Raw genomic sequence first — 19119 nt, 5'->3', positions numbered from 1 at the left:
AATAGTTTCAAAACCCCTTTTATCCAATTGAGTTTTAAAAGGTCCTTATTTTCCATTAAACTTTAAAGATTAAGTGCATTTGACCCATAAATTTTTTAAACCTACAAAAATATGTTAAAATGCTCGTGGGCTAAGCTTTTTTTTTAAAATAATTGTAAATAATTACATGACATGTTAAATTAATAATATGATTTTAAAAAGTAATTTTAAATAAAATAGATAAATTAATTTTTTTAAAAAAAATTGAAAGATCATACAATTGTTTATAGTATTCATAAAAATTATTTTAGTAATCTTTTACACTTATTCTTACAAATTTAGGGATTAAAGTTATACATTTTGAAAAATCAACAGCCAAATGTATCTATTCTTAAATATTTGAAGACTAAAAAGTTATATTCAAAAGAAAATTCAAGAACCAAACATAAAACTAAAAAAGTTAAAAAGGGTTTGCTTAGTATGTATGAAATCTGAAAAAATAAAATTGAAAACATATTGTATTCCATATGTTTTATATATCTGTTTGATGGCAGATTTAGAAATTTGATCATAATTTAAAAAATTGTTTTTAATGTATTTGATATTAAATTTTTAAATTATAAAATTAGTTGTATTTCAGATAATTAAAATTGGGAGCTATATTAAAATTAATAATTAAACGTGTAACAATATTTGTCAATATTTGTCCGGAAAGCTGATCTATGTATTAATTCTTTTATATTGTGCTCAATTTATTAATAACTCGCCTGTTGCTGGATTTGGAGCGGCTGTATTATCAATATATAAATAGAATCTGAAAAGAGAGAAAAAAATTTGGATTACCAACCAAATATAACATAAATTTTCCATTTGTTTAATATATGAGTATTGAATTTGGGTGGTATCTTGGGCAGGGAAGAAAGAAAGAAAAGTATTTAAGTAGTAGAAAGGTGAGGGTAGGAGGGAAAGAGGAGAAGAAAAAAGCGGTTGTACACGTGATGAAACAAAGCAGTAACTCCTTCTCCATTACCATTACCCCCTCCACGTTCCTTCAGAGCTGTCGCTAACTCCTCTTCCGTTTTGGCTCCACGCAATTATTCATTTTCCCAACAAGACAACCACCCCCCACTCTCTCTGGTTTTCACCTTTTCTCCTCCATTATTTCACTTTCCTTCTCCATTTTTATATAAACTCCATTACCCTCTTCCATTTTGATGCTCTCTTTTTGATTGCATACACACCATGGCAAACCCGCTTTGGATTTTTCTACTTCTCTGTTTCTTCTCTGTGCCGTCCATGGCTGCCGCACAGAAGAAGACTTATATCGTGCATATGGCTAAGTACCAAATGCCCGAGAGTTTTGAGCACCATTTGCACTGGTATGATTCGTCACTTAGATCGGTGTCCGATACCGCTGAGATGATCTATGCTTACAACAACGTTGTTCATGGGTTTTCAACCAGATTGACGGCGGAGGAAGCTCAGCGGCTCGAGTCCCAACCTGGGATTCTGGCTGTGGTGCCTGAGATGAGATATGAGCTTCATACCACTCGTACTCCGCAGTTTCTTGGACTCGACAAGAACGCAAATCTATACCCTGAATCCAATTCCGTGTCGGAGGTCATCATCGGAGTTTTGGATACTGGGGTTTGGCCGGAGAGTAAGAGCTTCGATGATACTGGGCTTGGACCGGTACCGAGTAGTTGGAAAGGTGAGTGCGAATCGGGTACTAATTTCAGTGCGTCGAACTGTAACAGGAAGCTGATTGGAGCCAGATTTTTCTCTAAGGGCTATGAGGCGACTCTCGGTCCGATCGATGAATCGAAAGAATCGAGATCTCCGAGAGATGACGATGGCCATGGAACCCATACCGCTACCACCGCCGCCGGTTCTGTAGTTGAAAACGCTAGCCTATTTGGGTATGCCTCGGGCACCGCCCGTGGGATGGCGGCACGTGCGAGGGTCGCCGCCTACAAGGTTTGCTGGGCCGGCGGATGTTTCAGCTCCGATATCTTAGCTGCCATTGAAAAGGCTGTGGAGGACAATGTCAATGTCCTTTCCATGTCGCTTGGCGGTGGAATATCCGATTATTACAAAGACAGTGTTGCCACCGGAGCCTTTGCCGCCATGGAGAAAGGCATCCTCGTCTCTTGCTCTGCCGGAAATGCCGGCCCCAGTCCTTACAGCTTGTCAAATACGTCTCCATGGATTACAACCGTCGGCGCTGGAACATTAGATCGCGATTTTCCGGCGTATGTCAGTCTTGGCGACGCCAAGAACTTCTCCGGCGTTTCGCTCTATCGAGGCAAGGCATTGCCGGGAACGTTGTTGCCTTTTATTTACGCTGCTAATGCGAGTAACTCTGGTAATGGCAATTTGTGTATGACGGGTACTTTGATCCCTGAAAAAGTCGCTGGAAAGATCGTGTTCTGCGACCGAGGTGTAAACCCTAGGGTTCAGAAAGGTGCGGTTGTCAAAGCCGCAGGTGGAATCGGAATGGTGCTGGCCAACACCGCCGCAAATGGAGAAGAGTTGGTGGCCGACTCTCATCTTCTGCCCGCCACGGCGGTCGGTCAGAAATCCGGCGACATTATGCGGAAGTATCTCATTTCAGAGCCGAATCCGACGGTGACGATCTTATTCGAGGGGACAAAATTGGGGATCGAACCATCGCCGGTGGTGGCGGCGTTTAGCTCCCGAGGACCAAATTCGATCACTCCTCAGTTGCTGAAGCCCGACATAATAGCCCCTGGCGTCAACATCTTAGCTGGATGGTCAAAATCAGTGGGACCAAGTGGTTTACCCATTGATGACAGACGAGTAGATTTCAACATTATCTCTGGAACCTCCATGTCCTGCCCCCATGTGAGCGGTCTCGCCGCTCTGATCAAGGGCGCTCATCCCGATTGGAGTCCGGCTGCGATTCGATCGGCGTTGATGACAACAGCCTACACAGCCTACAGAAACGGCCAGAAGATCCAAGATATCGCCACCGGAAAACCATCCACCCCATTCGATCACGGAGCCGGACACGTCGATCCAGTATCAGCTCTTAATCCAGGTCTTGTTTACGATCTAACGGTGGACGATTACCTGAACTTCCTCTGCGCACTCAACTACACTCCGTCGCAGATCAACTCACTGGCAAGGAGAGATTTCACTTGCGACTCCAAGAAGAAGTACAGTGTCAACGATCTCAACTACCCTTCTTTCGCTGTCGTTTTCGACGGCGTATTGGGCGGCGGAGGCAGTGGTTCCAGTGTAGTCAAGCACACCAGAACTCTTACAAACGTCGGCTCCCCAGGAACCTACAAAGTCTCAATCTCGTCGGAGACTAAATTAGTAAAAATCTCTGTCGAGCCGGAATCTTTGAGCTTCACGGGAGCCAATGAGAAGAAGTCATACACAGTCACATTCACCACCGTGACTGGTTCGGCGGCGCCGCCGAGCGCAGAAGGGTTCGGTCGAATTGAGTGGTCGGACGGGAAGCAGGTGGTGGGAAGTCCGATTGCATTTAGCTGGACGTAGAAAGAGGACAATGAAGAAGATGGGTCTTGTTGAATTTCCATGGCTGATGGGCCCAGAAGATGAGGTTCGATCGATCGGACCTGAAAATCGAAAGTTAATGTAATATTTGTCAAATTTCCAGCGAGAAATAGAGCTGGATTTTAGTGTTTTGTTTTTTAACATTTTGTTTCTACTCTACCAAAAAAAAGGAAAGGAAAAATGAAAAAAACTGATAATAACAGGGAATTGCCTTTGGTGCTTTGGTTTGATTTTTGCTTACAGTATTCGTAATTGCTTGTGTGACTATCATTGCTGTGGAAGTCAATATGACGTTCTTGGATTTCTTCCTTAAGCATGTCTTTCCTTATTAATTTTAAAAATTAAGTTTATAGTATATTTACATTTTTAAAAAATAGTAAATACAGTGAAATCTATCATTATAGTCATTCACAAGTTCTATTACATCATAGTCATTCACAAGTTCTTTACTGTATCTGTAAAATCACTAACCTTACCATTTACCTGGTCTAGCACTTTTTTTCGTGTTTCTTTCTAGTCGAAAGTGTGAGATTAATGTATTTTGAGTTTTGCAGAAGATGTTGGTGGTACAGGTACTGTTAAGTTGCAGTGTGAAAACAATTAATTTGGTGTGTACATTTAATGTAAGATATTTATTTAGGTGAACTTGTTTGTGAATCGTGTCTTTTAAGAAATCTATAACATATTAATTTTTATAAATTAATTATGTCATGTGCCCCAGATTTATTTGTTTTTTTTTTTTTTGAGCTCCATGGGTCACACTCACATGGGGGTCATGCCACATTCATAATTATTTTCTCTTTGCTTTTCTCCCCCTTCCCCCTCCAATTAATATTTTCGAAAAAAAATATGTGGCAACACGAATAATAATAGTGGCAAGATTTTCAGAAGTAGCACTCAAAAAAGAAAAATCAAAAATCAAAAATCAAAAGTAGCTTTAAGAAAAATAAAAATAATAAAACACTACAGAGGGCTCATATATTACTCGGCCCACGGCGTGTGCCCATGGGCTACAACATTCAACTCTCTTTTAAGTTCTAAATCCAAGTTTAACATTGACTCTAGAAAGGGCCCATATATTACTCGGCCCACTCATTGATCTGATGGCTATGGGGATGAATGATCGCACTTGGTATATATTTAAACCAAGCTCAATTTATTAAAAGCAATTTTTAGTTGCTATTAAGTTTGACATTTTTTTTAATAAAAAAATACTTAAAATCCAAGTTCCATCTATCTTCATGCATTCCCTTCAATCACAAAAGCAAAGGGCAAAGGCAATTTGAATACACTATTTTGTAGGTGTATCACCTATATTTGATATTTTGCAAATACGACAAAAATTTCAAATCTAGATTTCTAATTATCTTTTATTCTATATTTGTCCACAATCAATTGATAGAGATAGAAAAGCGGCAACCGTCGATTGGTAGTTGAACGTGCGACAGTCGATGAAGGTAAGCGGTAGGGGAGACAGAGTAGTGATTGCCGATAGATGGTATGGAGCAGTGTTAGTTGGTGAAAGAGAGATGTTGGGGGAGGAGGGGCCTGTTGCGAAAAGTGCATCGATAGTATAATGAGTGTATCATTATCATGTTTATTGACAGTATATCAATCAAGTGTATTAACAATATATTAGTCAAGTGTATTGACATTATAAAAGAGTGCACCATTATCAAGTTTATTAGCTGTATATCATTATCAAGTATATTAGTCAAACGTATCAAGTTTATCAGTAGTATAAACGAGTGAATGATTGACAAATATATCACTAGTTTATTAGTCATGTGCATCCTTATCAAGTACATCAAATTTATTAGCAGTATAATTGAGTGTATGATTGACGAGTATATCAAGTATATCAGTCAAGCACATCATCATCAAGTATATCAAATGTATATCAGTATTGAACACATTTGCAACATTTTACGTATTTTATATGTGGGATTAGCTTCGTTTTTGCTATTTTTACAAACAACAAACATGTAGGCTATAGGCTAATTAATGTACTTTATTTTGCCCTTTTTGCAAGTGCCACAAGGAAAAAATATTAAAAAATATATTTTTTTAAATAAAAATTTTGGGGATTTTTTCAATAGTAGTAAAATAAAGGAAAATATTTACACAAATGGTAAAAATTAATTATAGTTGTGATAAATATTGTTATTGATGTCTATCACAGATAGACGCTGATAGAAGTCTATCAATATCTATCAAGGGTAGAAACTGATAGAAGTCTATTATTAGTAGACGTTGATCAATATCTATCAATGTTATAAACGGATAGAAGTCTATATTGATACTCAGTGATAGAAACATGATATAAGTTTATCATTAATAGAGGTTGATAGAAGTCTATTAATGTCTATCAGATTTTTTTATTATTTCTATAAATAGTTTGTCATTTTTTCTAACTACCAAAATTTCTCTAAAAATTTACTGTGGATGATTTGAGATACACTTAGATAGGCAATGCATAGATGAGAGATGATGCAATATTTTTCGTTTTTAATGGTTGCTCAAACCAATATTGCAACTAATAATACGTCACATCCAAAACAGAAATTTCCTAAGCAACTTACATTACTAGAAACCATAAGACAAAAAATAAAACTTCACAGAAAATCAGAGGGGCACATAATATTCGGAGAAAAGTGAAAACTACCGTTCAAATCAGATCTAAATGATTGTAAAATAGAAAAAAGAAATCAGATCTAAATTGAAGTGGTCCACGTCCACGCAAGCTCTCGAAAACACGTGTCAAGGAAACCACCAAAAAGATACAAATGGAGGGTATACGTGTCAGAACACAAGAGCTTAAAAAACATGTATAAAATCAAACCCAACAAGAAAAAAAAAAGTAAGAACCTTGTCGTTTAGAAAAAAATGGATAAGCGTGAGACCGATCAGCTGCAGCGGCAACAAGAGGAGAGGAAAAGCGGAAGAGAAGAGGAGAGATCGGAGGGAATTCCGTTGGAGAGCAGCCCGTACGTGAATTATAAAGACTTGGAAGATTACAAAGACCAAGCCTATGGAACCCAAGGCCATCTTCAGCCTAAGCCCGGCCGTGGCGACGGCGGTGGCCCCACCGACGCTCCTACTCTCTCCGGTGACGCTGCCGCTTCGTCTGTGATTAACCGCCAGGGAGTACCCTGAGAAGACATGGAGATGGCGACATGCCGCCATTATTTAATTTCTGTTGCTGTTTATTTCCCTGTTTTTTAGGCAAGGTAATAAATTAAAAATAATTGAAATCGGAATGGTATTTTCTTTCATGTTGTTTACTTAAAAAGTTGGGGTTATCTTGAATCAAAACCAGGTGCGTTGTTTACCTTGAGAAATCGGAAGTTTCGTCGGCTTCGTTTTTTTTTCCGTTTTGGATTTCCATTTCGTCTCACATAATCAAATTTCATGGAGGCAGTGTTTTGATTTTCAGTCCATTTCTTTTACTCCATGCGTGTATGTAACATCGCTACCTCAAAGCGCGGCATTTATAGAAAATCCCATGGATCATCACTAGTCTGTGCAATGACAGGAAACTGATGGACTAGAAAATAAAATTTTCTTCTACTCCTAAAAAAACAATCATTTTTTCTCATAAATCAAAATGAATTGAGAACTGTTACCGGAGATTCATAAATTAAATTCCCATTCAAATTGAAAATGTATTTTTGATAATATATTATAAAGTTGAGGAGTACAATTGAGTTCTACAAATAAAAAATATAGAAATATATGAAAATTTAAGTCTCTCTAAAATTCTCCATTCATTTTTTGACCATCCCACCTTTATTGTTTTTCTTTATCTATTAAATGTCACTCTTTATACTTAGATTGAGAAGTAGAAGTGAATTATAGGAACATTAAGGGACTTTCGGACTAGGGGTGGACATTGTGAACCGTTTCTAAAAATCGAATCGAACCAAAAATTCATTGAAATCGAAAATTTTGGTTCGATAAATTTGGTTCGGTATGGTTTTACTTTTGAAAATCGAATTTGACACTGAATCGTGTTTTTAATCGAATTTAAAATCAACAAAATCGAATCGAATCGTTTTTAAAAAACGAATATAACATGGATTTTTTAAAAATGTCAAAACGAATCGATAAATCGGTTTGACCACCAAATCGAACTGAATCGAATCGTTTTCATCCATATTTCGAAGTAAGGAGTTGATTATTATAGTTGGTTATAATAATTTGTATTTGAGAGGTAAGTTATTTTATTTTGGATTATAATACTATGTGTTTGTGGTGTAACTATTTTAGTTTGAGTTATAATAGTATGTATTTGAGATGTAAATTAAATAATATAGTAAAGAATAAATAATTAATGAATGTAAAATAATAAAAATTGTAGCAAATAGTAAATAATGGAGAAAAGTTTTGAAGTAGTGTTGATCATAATTAGTTGGAGGTTTTGAAATAATATTTAGAGGTGGTTATTATAGTTTGGAATAGTCTTGGTCTCAAACGTTCTCTAATATATGAATAATAAGAGGTAGTTATTATAGTCTTGGAATAGTCTTGGTCTCAAACGTTCTCTAATATATGAATAATACGTGGGGAATGGAGAAGTGACATTTGTTCTTTAGACATTAAGAACATGCATCTAAATTATATAAAAATAGAGATTTTAAAAGAGTATTTATGGTAACCAAAGGTGGTTATTATAGTCTTAAAATAGTCTTAGTCTCAAACGTTCTCTAATATATGAATAATATATGAGTAATAGAGAAGTGGCATTTGTTCTTTGGACATGAAGAACGGGCATCTAAATTATATATATTTTTTATTACTCTCCCTTAGATATCCATTATATATATGGGATATGCCTTAATAAAATCTTACTAGGAAAATTCTAATGAGAAAAAATTAGGGAAGTAAAAAAAATACATATTTCATATAATTTATACTTCTAAAAGAATATAATATATTTACTCTCTTCATAAAACATCACTTGAGATTTCTAAGTCGTCATATTCCAATGTTGTGTACCAATTTTTTAACGGTTACAGTTGGTAATGATTTTTTAAATAAGTTTGTCGAGTTACCATTCGAACAAATTTGTTGTACAATGATGTTATCATTTTCTTCAAAATCATGAGTGTAGAAAAGCTCTAGTGAAAATGCTTGTTTTATCTCCTTTAATATCATTTTTTGATTTGGGCTATATATGTTGTGTTGTTTTCATATAATATCGTTGTAAGATTTTTACTAGAAGATAAGTCACATGTTTCACGAATGCGTTGAATCATTGATTTTAGTCATATACATTTTCAAACATCCTCATGAATTGTAAGAATTTCAGTATGATGTGAGAAGTAACCGTTATGGTATGTTTCACTGATTATCAAGATATAACAATTCCTTCATTTGTGAATAGATAACCTGTTTGAGATCTAGCTTTATAGATCAGATAAATATTCAGAATCTGCATAACTAACAAAATTTGATTTATTTTAGTAAAACATACCCATATGGTTCGTTCCTCGAAGATAATAGAATATATGCTTAATTCCGTTCTAATGTCTATTTGTTGGAAAAGAACTATATCTAGTTAACAAATTTACTGAAAATGTAATATCTGGTCTTGTATTATTAGCAAGATATATAAGTACATCAATTGCAACAAGATATGGTACTTTAGGATCAAGAAATTCTTCATTATCATCTCGAGGTCGAAATATATCTCTATTTACATCCAATGAACGGACTTCCATTGGAATGTTCAAAGAATGTGTTTTGTCCATGTATAGTGATCTCTATAACTTTATTGAATACAATTCTCGAGATTCTTGATTTATATGTTTCAAGCATCTTAAGTCCTTTTAGGATTCTCGTATAAATATCATTATAAAGAGGTCCATATAAATATGTTGTGACAACATCCATAAGATGCATGTCCAAACTTTCATACTGAAAAACATCCAAAAAGTGTGTTTTCCAGGCTTAGAATTTAGTTAGTTTTATGCTTAATTTGAGGTCTTTGGTGCTTTTATTGTTTGATTGTAGGAAATCGAGCAAATGGATGAGAACAAGCAATTTTGGAAGATTAATAACCAAAATACCCCCAAGAAGGTCAAAGTTTTGACTTAGGGTAATGATCAAAGGAAAAAAAGGAAAAAATACAGAAATCGGAGGCAGGACAGCGTTGAACAAGTGTTACAATGCTGGCTCGCGATGCTGCAAGGCAGAGAGCATCTAAAAACAAGGCAGCGTCGCAATGCTGCTTGCAACATTGTGACGCTACGATTAGTGCTACGCGCTACGAATTTAATTGATGCCAGCGTTGCAATGCTTCCCTGGAGCGTTGCAATGCTGCAACTGCTGTTTATATAAGCAGTTTTTGGCCGATTTGATTCGAGGAGGCCCTTTTAAGGCTATTTTGAGAGCATAAAGCAATATTTCGATGAAGCCTCCCTGGGGAGTTTCTGGACCGAGGCAACATCTCAGAGCTTCAAAGGATCAAAGATTTAAAAAGTTCGTTGGGTTGTGATTCCAAATTCGAGGACGAGAGTCAAGAACACGACTTGCAATTTCTTCCCTCATTTATTTTCTGTCCTTTGTGTTTAAAAACCTCATGAATAGTCTATGTTTGTGTTGTAACCATGAGTGACTGATTTGTGTTTCTAGGGCGTTGATTTAGTTTTATGGATTGTGAAAACTGAATGAGTTGTTTCTTGGATTGAATTTACGCATAATTATTTTAGCATGTTTGTTCTTAATGCTTTTGATTAACTGATCACTAATTGAATGCTCTTTACTTATTTGTCTCGAGAGAGAAGGTGTTTGAGTTGGATCTAGCATGTTAAACTGTTAATCGATTATGCACGAGAGTGATAGGAGATTAATAGAGATTGTTAACGAAGGAACTTAATGATGTGGTCAGTCAAGTGATAGAAGAGATTCAGGTCGATGGTTAGTCATTAGAAAGAGTTGAGCTTGAGAGAGGATACCTGGATAAAAGACTCCTAGATCTATAATTTGCATGAATCAATCTAAGGTCAAAATAATTAATTTGGCTAATTCGTTTAACGAAATTATACCCTAGAACGTATCTTTGTCTAGTTTCACCTCAATTTTATCTTTTTTTTATTTTTTTATTTTTAGGATTAGATTAGTTAGGTTATCATCACAGTTCGGTCCTCTAAATAAAATTAGAAAAATCTCTGAATAGCTAAAAGAGACAAACCAATTCCTCAGAGAACGATAATAGGTCTCTTGGCCATTTTATTATATTATAATTTGACGCGTGCGCTTGCTCTACCATTAATTTTTTGGCGCCGTTGTCGGGGAATTGTGTTTTGAGTTCTTTTAATATTTAAGAGATCTGACTGATTTTAATTTAGGGTGTAGATTATTTTGTTTTATTTTGTTTTTGTTTTTTGTTTTTTCGTTTTCTCTTGTGTGATTGCTTGTGGTGTTTGCTTTATCATGTCTTATCATAATTTTGGGTGGCCTTATGGGTTTTACTAACCTAATCTAGGTCCACCACCACCAATGTCTTTACACCCATACCCATATCCCATCAGTTACTCATCCCATGACCATAGAAGTTTTTATGTTTATCCACCCCTAGTAGAGGAGAAACCTTCTTTAGAAGACCTGTTAAAAGAGTCTATCTTAGAGTTCCAATTTAGGAGGTTTTGTATGGAAGAAAGGAGGAGGTTGGATAGGATAGAAGCTCAATTGGCAGAGAATGAGGCAGCCCTGAAACGTTTAAGACATCAACACAGTCTGATGGTTGATTCATTTAGAACCTTATTTGAGAAAAATATTTCCAATGCCACTGAGGTAGGGAGGTCCGTGATTGTAGATTATGATGATGGGGATGAGTTAGAAGTATTAGAGTCATACCAAGAGCCGGGTCATGAGATTAAGAAAGAAGATGTGCCTAATTTAGATATGGAAGTTCAAGTGATTAAGGTTGAGGTTGAGAAGTCTTATGTTCCATCACTTGAGAGTCCTCTTGCCATTAATCTTCTTCTTCCATATTCTTATGAGTCGTGTCAGTTTGAGTATGCTTTTAATTTTTAGTATTTTTATCTTTCAAAAATTTAAAAAACCAAAAATAATTTTCTTCTTTCAAGTACCTTGGGAAAGATGGAAAGCCTACAAGATTTTGTAGGTTATATTGATTCAAGCAAGAAGGGACCTAAAAAATGGGAGAATTTTTATGTACCTTGACAGACAATCTCCCATGTCGTTTAGCTTAGACGTTAAACTCAGTGCTTCTTGGGAGGCAACCCAAACTTTTATTTTCTTTTTGCTATTTTAGTTTATTTTATTATTTTTATTTTTAGTTCAACACTCATGGTTTGGACTCTTATCTTTTTCTGGTCCAGGTTTTACAGGAGTCCTCAAATTAAAGCATGGTTTGCAAGGCTGACACACGTGGGTTACTTCATTAATCAGGGCAGTTTTGCTCACTCCTTCTGTTTGTTTTATTGCATTGAGGACAATGCATGTTTCTAAGTTTGGGATGGGGGATGTATTGCATACTGTTGCTTGTCTTGTGTTTTTATCATGCTATGCATGTTATTTAGAAAAATTGTCTTATATGATTATTGATTAATTATTTTGAATGGCTGAATTTTAAGGAAAATTCTAAATTTTTTTTGAATTAAAAAGAGGATCTTATGCTTAAATTAGAAATTTACTGAAGATGTAGTGATTATGATTGCCTATGAGCTATTCTAAATTTGCATGTTAGATGATTTGTTGTGGAAATAGGATGATATACTCCTGAATTAAATTATCTTTAAGTCCCTTTTTGAGTCTCCCATAGCATGAGCACGTAGTCACTTTAATTTAGAAACTTCAACTAAAAGGAGGATTAAGTGTAGTGTATTTGGTTGTCACCTTAAAAGGTCCCACCGATTAGATGGTTATGTGCATGATGGTTTGTAATGTTAGACTAAGAGGAAAACAAAGGAATATTATTATTGCCTTCGAGGAAAAAAATGTATATACTCATATGCTTAAAAGAAATATCTTTTTATATTTTAAACCTGTAATGTGTATGCATGGATGGGGTAAAAAGAACTGTTATTTCTGTGATCAAGTAGGACATCTGAGAATTGACTAGGTATGGTTCCCTACAGTGAATATGTGAAAGCTAATGCCCCTAGATAAAATGATGCATGTTAGGCCCTTTTTGTTGTTAATATATATATAAACAAGGCACCTTAGTGGACATATTACTTTCTTAAATGTGTGGATGCTTGATGATTAGTGCATGAGCAAGAATAGGGGGAAAACTAGATAAGCTCTCTTTTAGTGCTTGTGTTTTGAATTAAATGTGAGTTGCGGACACATAAACATGGGAGATGATGAGATTTGGCCTTGAAATCTTTTAATGTTGGGATGTGTTTGAAATTTTCTACTAATGGATCTAATATGCTTATTTTGAATAATAAGGTTTTGAGTCATTTGCATGCTTGTCTAAATTTCATCATAGTCTTGTTCTTTCTTTGCTCGGGACTAGCAAAGTTCTAAGTTTGAGGTGGTGAAACGCATCCCAAAAGTGTGTTTTCTGGGCTTAGAATTTAGTTAGTTTTATGCTTAATTTGAGATCTTTGATGCTTTTATTGTTTAATTGTAGAAAATCTAGCAATTGGATGAGAACAAGTAATTTTGAAAGATTAATGACCAAAGTACCCCCAAAAAGGTCAAAGTTTTGACCTAGGGTAAGGATCAAAGGAGAAAAAGGAAAGAAAATGTGGAAATTGGAGGCAGGGTAGTGTTGAATAAGCATTGCAATGCTACCCCGCGACATTGCAAGGAAGAGAGCATCTAAAAAAGGGCAGCGTTGTGACGCTACGATTAGTGCTACGCGCTATGAATTTTATTGACGCCAGCATTGCAACGCTACGACTGCTGTCTATATAAGCAGTTTTTGGCCGATTTGATTCGAAGAGGCACTTTTAGGGCTATTTTGAGAGTGTAAAGTAATATATCGGTGAGGCCTCCATGGGGAGTGTATTCTAGACCGAGGCGACATCTCAGAGCTTCAAAGGATCAAAGATTTGAAGAGTTCATTGGGTTGCGATTCTAGATTCAAGGACGAGAGTCAAGAACACGACTTGCAATTTCTTTCCTCTTTTATTTTCCGTCCTTTGTGTTTGGAAACCTCATGAATGGTCTATGTTTATGTTGTAACCATGAGTGATTGATTTGTATTTCTAGGGTGTTGATTTAGTTTTATGGATCGTGAAAACTAAATCAGTTTTTTCTTGGATTAAATTTATGCATAATTAGTTTAGCATGTTTGTTCTTAATGCTTTTGATTAACTTATCACTAATTGAATGTTCTTTACTTAATGTTTTTCTTGAGAAAGAAGGTGTTGAGTTGAATCTAGCATCTTAAACTGTTAATCGAGTATGCACGAGAGTGATAGGAGATTAATAGAGATTGTTGACGAAGGAACTTAATGCTGTGGCGAGTCAAGAGATAGAAGAGATTTAGGTCAATGGTTAGTCATTAGAAAGTGTTGAGCTCGAGAAGGATACCTGGATAAAAGACTCCTAGATCTATAATTTGCATGAATCAATCTAAGGTCAAAATAATTAATTGGTTAATTCATTTAACGAAATCATACCCTAGAACGTGTCTTTGTCTAGTTTTACCCCAGTTTTATATTTTCTTGCTTTTTAGGATTAGATTAGTTAGGTTCTCATCACAGTCCGGTCTCCTGAATAAAATTTGAAGAATCTATGAATAATTAAAAGAGTCAAACCAATTCCTTAGAGGACGATACTTGGTCTCTTGACTGTTTTACTATATTATAATTTGACGTGTGTGTTTGCGCTACCATCACATGCACAGTCAGACTAATTAAAAATTTTAGTGTAATTGCATCAACCACTGGATAATACGTCTCATCATAATCAATACCAGGTCTTTGTGAAAAACCTAGTGCAACTAATCTTGCTTTATATCTCGTGACCTCATTATTTTCATTTCTTTTTCTCCCAAATACTCATTTGAATCCTACAGGTTTGACACCTTCTGATGTTTGAACTACTAGTCCAAAAACTTGAAGTTTTGAAAGTGAGTTTAATTCTGCCTCAATTGCTTCTTTTCACTTAAGCTAATCTTTTCTATGTCGAAATTCTTCAACAGATTTTGGTTCAGGATCCTCATTTTTAGATATAATATCAAGAGCAACATTATATGTAAAAATATTGTCAATAACTATATTAGTCTTGTTCCACCTTTTTCCTGTGATGACATAGTTTATTGAAATCTCATTTTTATCTTTAGGTATTTCACTTTCTTCACTAATTTTACTATCAGTCATGTCCATGGTTTTTTCATGGATATTGAAATCCTCAACCATGTCTTTTCTACTATTAACTATTTTTTTCCCAGGATTTTTATCTTTGGAACCCATTGGTCTACTATGCTTCTGGCGTGTTCTAGATTCATTAGTGACAATTTACTGTATTGGGATATCAATTTTTTATGGAACATTTATAACTGGTTTACTTTGACTTAGTTACTTTCTTTGCATCTGTAAAAGCATCTGGTAGTTGATTTACTATATTTTGCAAATAAATTATTTTTTGAACTTCAAGTTCAATTGATTGTAAGGGGATCTAAATGAGATAATAACGATGTGCTCTACATAATTTAAGTGACATATTTGATTATTTTATGTGTAATTATGAAAGGCATATTACTGAATTTTCTCAACGTGTATATATAGGTTTCTTTGGAAATATTTTGAAGGGTCAGACGTATTGAATACCTTCAAAGTAGTCAACTCGAACGACATTGCACCTTGTTTTGGGACACCGACCAATCAAGCATGGACTCTATCAATGGTCTTCTCAGAACAACCATGACAAATGGTGCTCATTCCCTACAATCCTGATTAAGAGTTTATATTATTGTATATTAGTTGGATTTTTATGTAGCTTTTAATAAGAACGTAATCATACTCATTTTCATTCCTTCTGATAAGGGTCATTGGATATTGTGTGTTATTAAAAATACATGCAAAGACAACATATATTTTAGAATCATTACATTCTAGCAGCTGGATGATCTAAAACATGTTATAAATATGTAAGTTTGTCAAATATTGTATTAATATAGTTAAATTTTTAATTCTTTAAGTTTGTTAAAAGGTTTGCATTTTTTTTTGGATGTTCTTTTCTTCTCTTTAGGGCAATGAAAATGTATATGGCTCAAAGTACTCACCAAATAAAAAAAAAAGTGCCAATATGACATGACTCCCCGTAAAGGTAAATAAAATTGGGTTATAATTAATTAGCTATTATTACATGTACAAAAATAACCTTAATTATTGTTATTTAATTTTACGGTTCAATGCCCTTGCCAAAATGGTTGTGTGGAGCGTGGGTATTATGTGATGAAGTTCATGAGAGAAGTTTTACATCATCTAGATACTCCTATCAAGTCCCTTGTATGCCACTATTCTAACTTTTTACATATTGCGAACTTAGTAATAATGATTTTTTTTGTAATCTTTGTTATTTATTTACTTTGATATAGTTTAATACTAAGAACCCTTTTACCCAAGAAGAACTCGATGAGGACCAAGTTGAGTGGGGGAAGCATATGTCGAACTACACTTGATCGGATTGCATACATGGTGCCACAATATATGGCTTTTGCTTTGAACGTTTGGTATATCCCTTACGCATTTTGGTTGTAAAGTTGCTGAAGAGTTTTCTGGTTGCAAAGTTGGTAGATCATAGGCATTATGTAGTTTTAATACATATTGTTTAGCATTATTGTTAGAAATGTGATATTGGCTAAATATATTTGTTTAAGTACCCTAGCATCACTTTCTTGAGCTTTCTGGAGTTGTCTCTTCTTTTGCCCCAGATGGATCTTGTCTCAGAAGTTACCTTTTCAGTTGTTGATTCTGTAGAATATTTCTTTTCTTATTTATTATATTCTATATGATATTTCTTATGAAATATTTTCTTTTCTGATGGGTTGACGATTTTCTGTGGGATTATTTTCCTTGTTTCCACTGTGCTATTTATGCTTAAGAAGATCGTTTGCTAGTGTTGCCGCTACATTCATTGTTTGAGCATATTGTGTGTCATCTTTATTCAATAAGAGCTTTCTCTTTGCGGTGAAGACAAAGTTCTTTGTGTTGCATTTGTGGCGGTGTGTTCTTCGTTAATTCTCATCACTGTTCACGAAGATTGTTTGGTCTTAGAGGGAGTTTAAGACTTTGTTCATCAAGAAGGATTTCTCAAGTCTTAGGGGGAATCTAAGTTGCTTTGCATTGAGAAGGGAGTTCTCATTACTTAGGGGGATTCTAAGTTCTCTTGTAAAGGGAGTTCACAAGTAGAAGGATAAATATTATCACGTGAGAGAGAGTTTCATTCACTTAGGGGGAGCCTACGTGTTTCATCACTAATGTTCATATACTTAGGGAGAGCCTAAGTACAAGAGAGGGAGTCTCATATTTAGGGGGAGGCTAGGTGTTCAACAAAGTTAAGCTGAACGAGTATCACTGTAATATTGTTACCTTACACATAAGTACAACGTTATAATTGCTTGACCTTTTTACATTAGTGGATTATATTTCTTGAGTATACTGCCTCCCAGACGTAAATGGTTTATCGTTGAACTGGGTTAATAAACTTGGTGTATTTGTTTTAATTTGCCTTACATTATTTTTGCTGTTGTCTATGGACGTGCCAAGACATTATGCAAGACATGTATTGATTGCTTAAATCCATTTTCCAAACTTTCAATTGGTATCAGAGCGAGTCACCTTTATCTCAGGTGCTTTGATCATGGAAGGTATTAAGGAAGGTGGTTCCACTACGCGTCCTCCTGTTCTTGATGGAAAAATTACTCTTATTGGAAAGCTAGGATGATTGCATTCTTGAAGTCTATGACAACAAAAATTCGAAAGCCATTATAACTAGTTGGTCTCCTCCAACTACGAAGAATGCTAAAGAGAAAGAAGTTCTAAAGCTGAACATTCAATGGACTGAAGCTGAAGATGAAGCTTCCCTGGGAAATTCTCATACCTTAAATTCTATTTTAAATAGTACGGATCGTAATATATTCCATTTGACTAATTCTTGCACTTCATTTAAGGAAAGCTTGGACATTCTGTCTATTGCTCATGAAGGAACTTCAAAGGTCAAGCTCAAGATTACAACTTTTAACATCAAAGTTTGAGAATCTCAAAATGTAGAATGATGAAATGATTGTTGAATTTAATGTTCAGTTACATGATATTGTTAATGAGTCATTTACTCTAGGGGAGAAAATCTCAGAGGAAAAATTGGTTAGGAAAGTTCTTAGGTCTTTGTCTAAGAAATATGTCATGAAAGTGACAGCCATTGAGGAATCCTATGACATCTCCAAGATGAAAATGGATGAGTTATTTGGATCTCTTCTCACATTTGAAATGTCAGTTGAAGGAAAATTGGAGAAATTTTTTTTAAGAGTGTGGCCTTGTAGTCCTCAGTTGAAGAAGAGTTTGATGATTTGAATGGGGAGTCTGATGAGTCTCTTACTGATTCTATTTCTTTATTATCTAAGCAGTTTTAATCGTGTGCTCAAATGATTTGAAAAGAAGTCAGGAAATCCAGATTCTTGGAATACCAAACCAAGAAGTAATTTTCCCCTAAACAACACAAACCTCATAATTTTTGGAGGGATTCAGATAAGACTAGCTCCACTAGTGTTCAAAATAAAGAAAAGTCATTCAAATGCAAAGAGTGTGAAGGTTTCAGTCGCTTCCAAGCTGAATGTCCAAACTTTCTAAAAATGCAAAATAAAAGTTATGTCTTAACCTGATCTGGTGATGATTCTGATGGGAGTAGTGAATCTGAAGTGGATGTCAGGGCACTTGTTAGTTACATCTTCTTAGACACTTTATAACGAGAATCTTGATTTTGATGTGTTTGCTGGGAGTGAAAATAGTGAAACTAACCCTGTCTCATATGATTCTTCCTATCAAGCACTCTTTAACAAGTGACAGGACGACCTAAAGGTCCTTGACATTCAAAAGGAGAGGATTGAATCTCTATTGGCTGACAATCATAGACTTATATCAGCAGTTGTTGATTTAAAACATGAACTAAAACTCTTAAGGTTGAGAAAGACTCTATGTGTAAGTTTGCTAGAACGCTCAATTCAAAATAAAAAAAGTTAGACAAAATCTTGTGTAAAGGAAAATCTCCCAGTGACAATGCTAGCCTGACTAAAAGAAAAACAGAAAATTGAGTTTGTTAGAGCACAATTTTCTGAATTTTATGGCTTTTAGGAAACATCTTCAAGTAGTACAAAAAGAGGGGCACAGTTAGCATAATAGTCAGTTTAAACAAGTGTGGATTTGCCACTACTGGGGAAAAAGAGGACACAAGAGATCTTTTTGTTTTCAACTATATGGATCTCCTTATAGATCATATATCATGCCCTTTATGTCCTATTCTAGAAGATATAACTCTCCTCGAATGACACAAGTATGGAGGATTAAAGAGGCCCAAAACAAATGTAATGTTGTTCGAACTTCCCTCAGTCTTCAGCTAAGGAAGACCGGTTCTTTGATAGTGGCAGCTCTAAACACATGATTGGAGAAA

General features: G+C 35.2%; 2 protein-coding genes across 2 annotated transcripts; both read left to right on the top strand.

Annotated features, from left to right (window-relative positions):
• Nucleotides 1–793: 793 nt before the first annotated feature.
• On the top strand, nt 794–3755 carry ARA12 (Subtilase family protein). Its single transcript, XM_039025746.2, has one exon. It carries the CDS (start codon nt 1222–1224, stop codon nt 3505–3507), a length of 2286 nt encoding a protein of 761 aa, XP_038881674.1. The 5' UTR covers nt 794–1221; the 3' UTR covers nt 3508–3755.
• A 2616-nt stretch (nt 3756–6371) lies between these two features.
• Nucleotides 6372–6866, top strand: LOC120074234 (uncharacterized). The gene has a single exon (XM_039027287.2). It carries the CDS (start codon nt 6412–6414, stop codon nt 6679–6681), a length of 270 nt encoding a protein of 89 aa, XP_038883215.1. The 5' UTR covers nt 6372–6411; the 3' UTR covers nt 6682–6866.
• Nucleotides 6867–19119: the final 12253 nt, after the last annotated feature.

The sequence above is a fragment of the Benincasa hispida genome, chromosome 3, assembly GCF_027475165.1.
Source record: "Benincasa hispida cultivar pf3 chromosome 3, pf3_genome.v1.1, whole genome shotgun sequence".
Lineage (NCBI taxonomy): Eukaryota > Viridiplantae > Streptophyta > Magnoliopsida > Cucurbitales > Cucurbitaceae > Benincasa > Benincasa hispida.
Note: the sequence above shows the minus strand (reverse complement) of the source record. Positions and strands in the feature narration are given on the sequence as shown.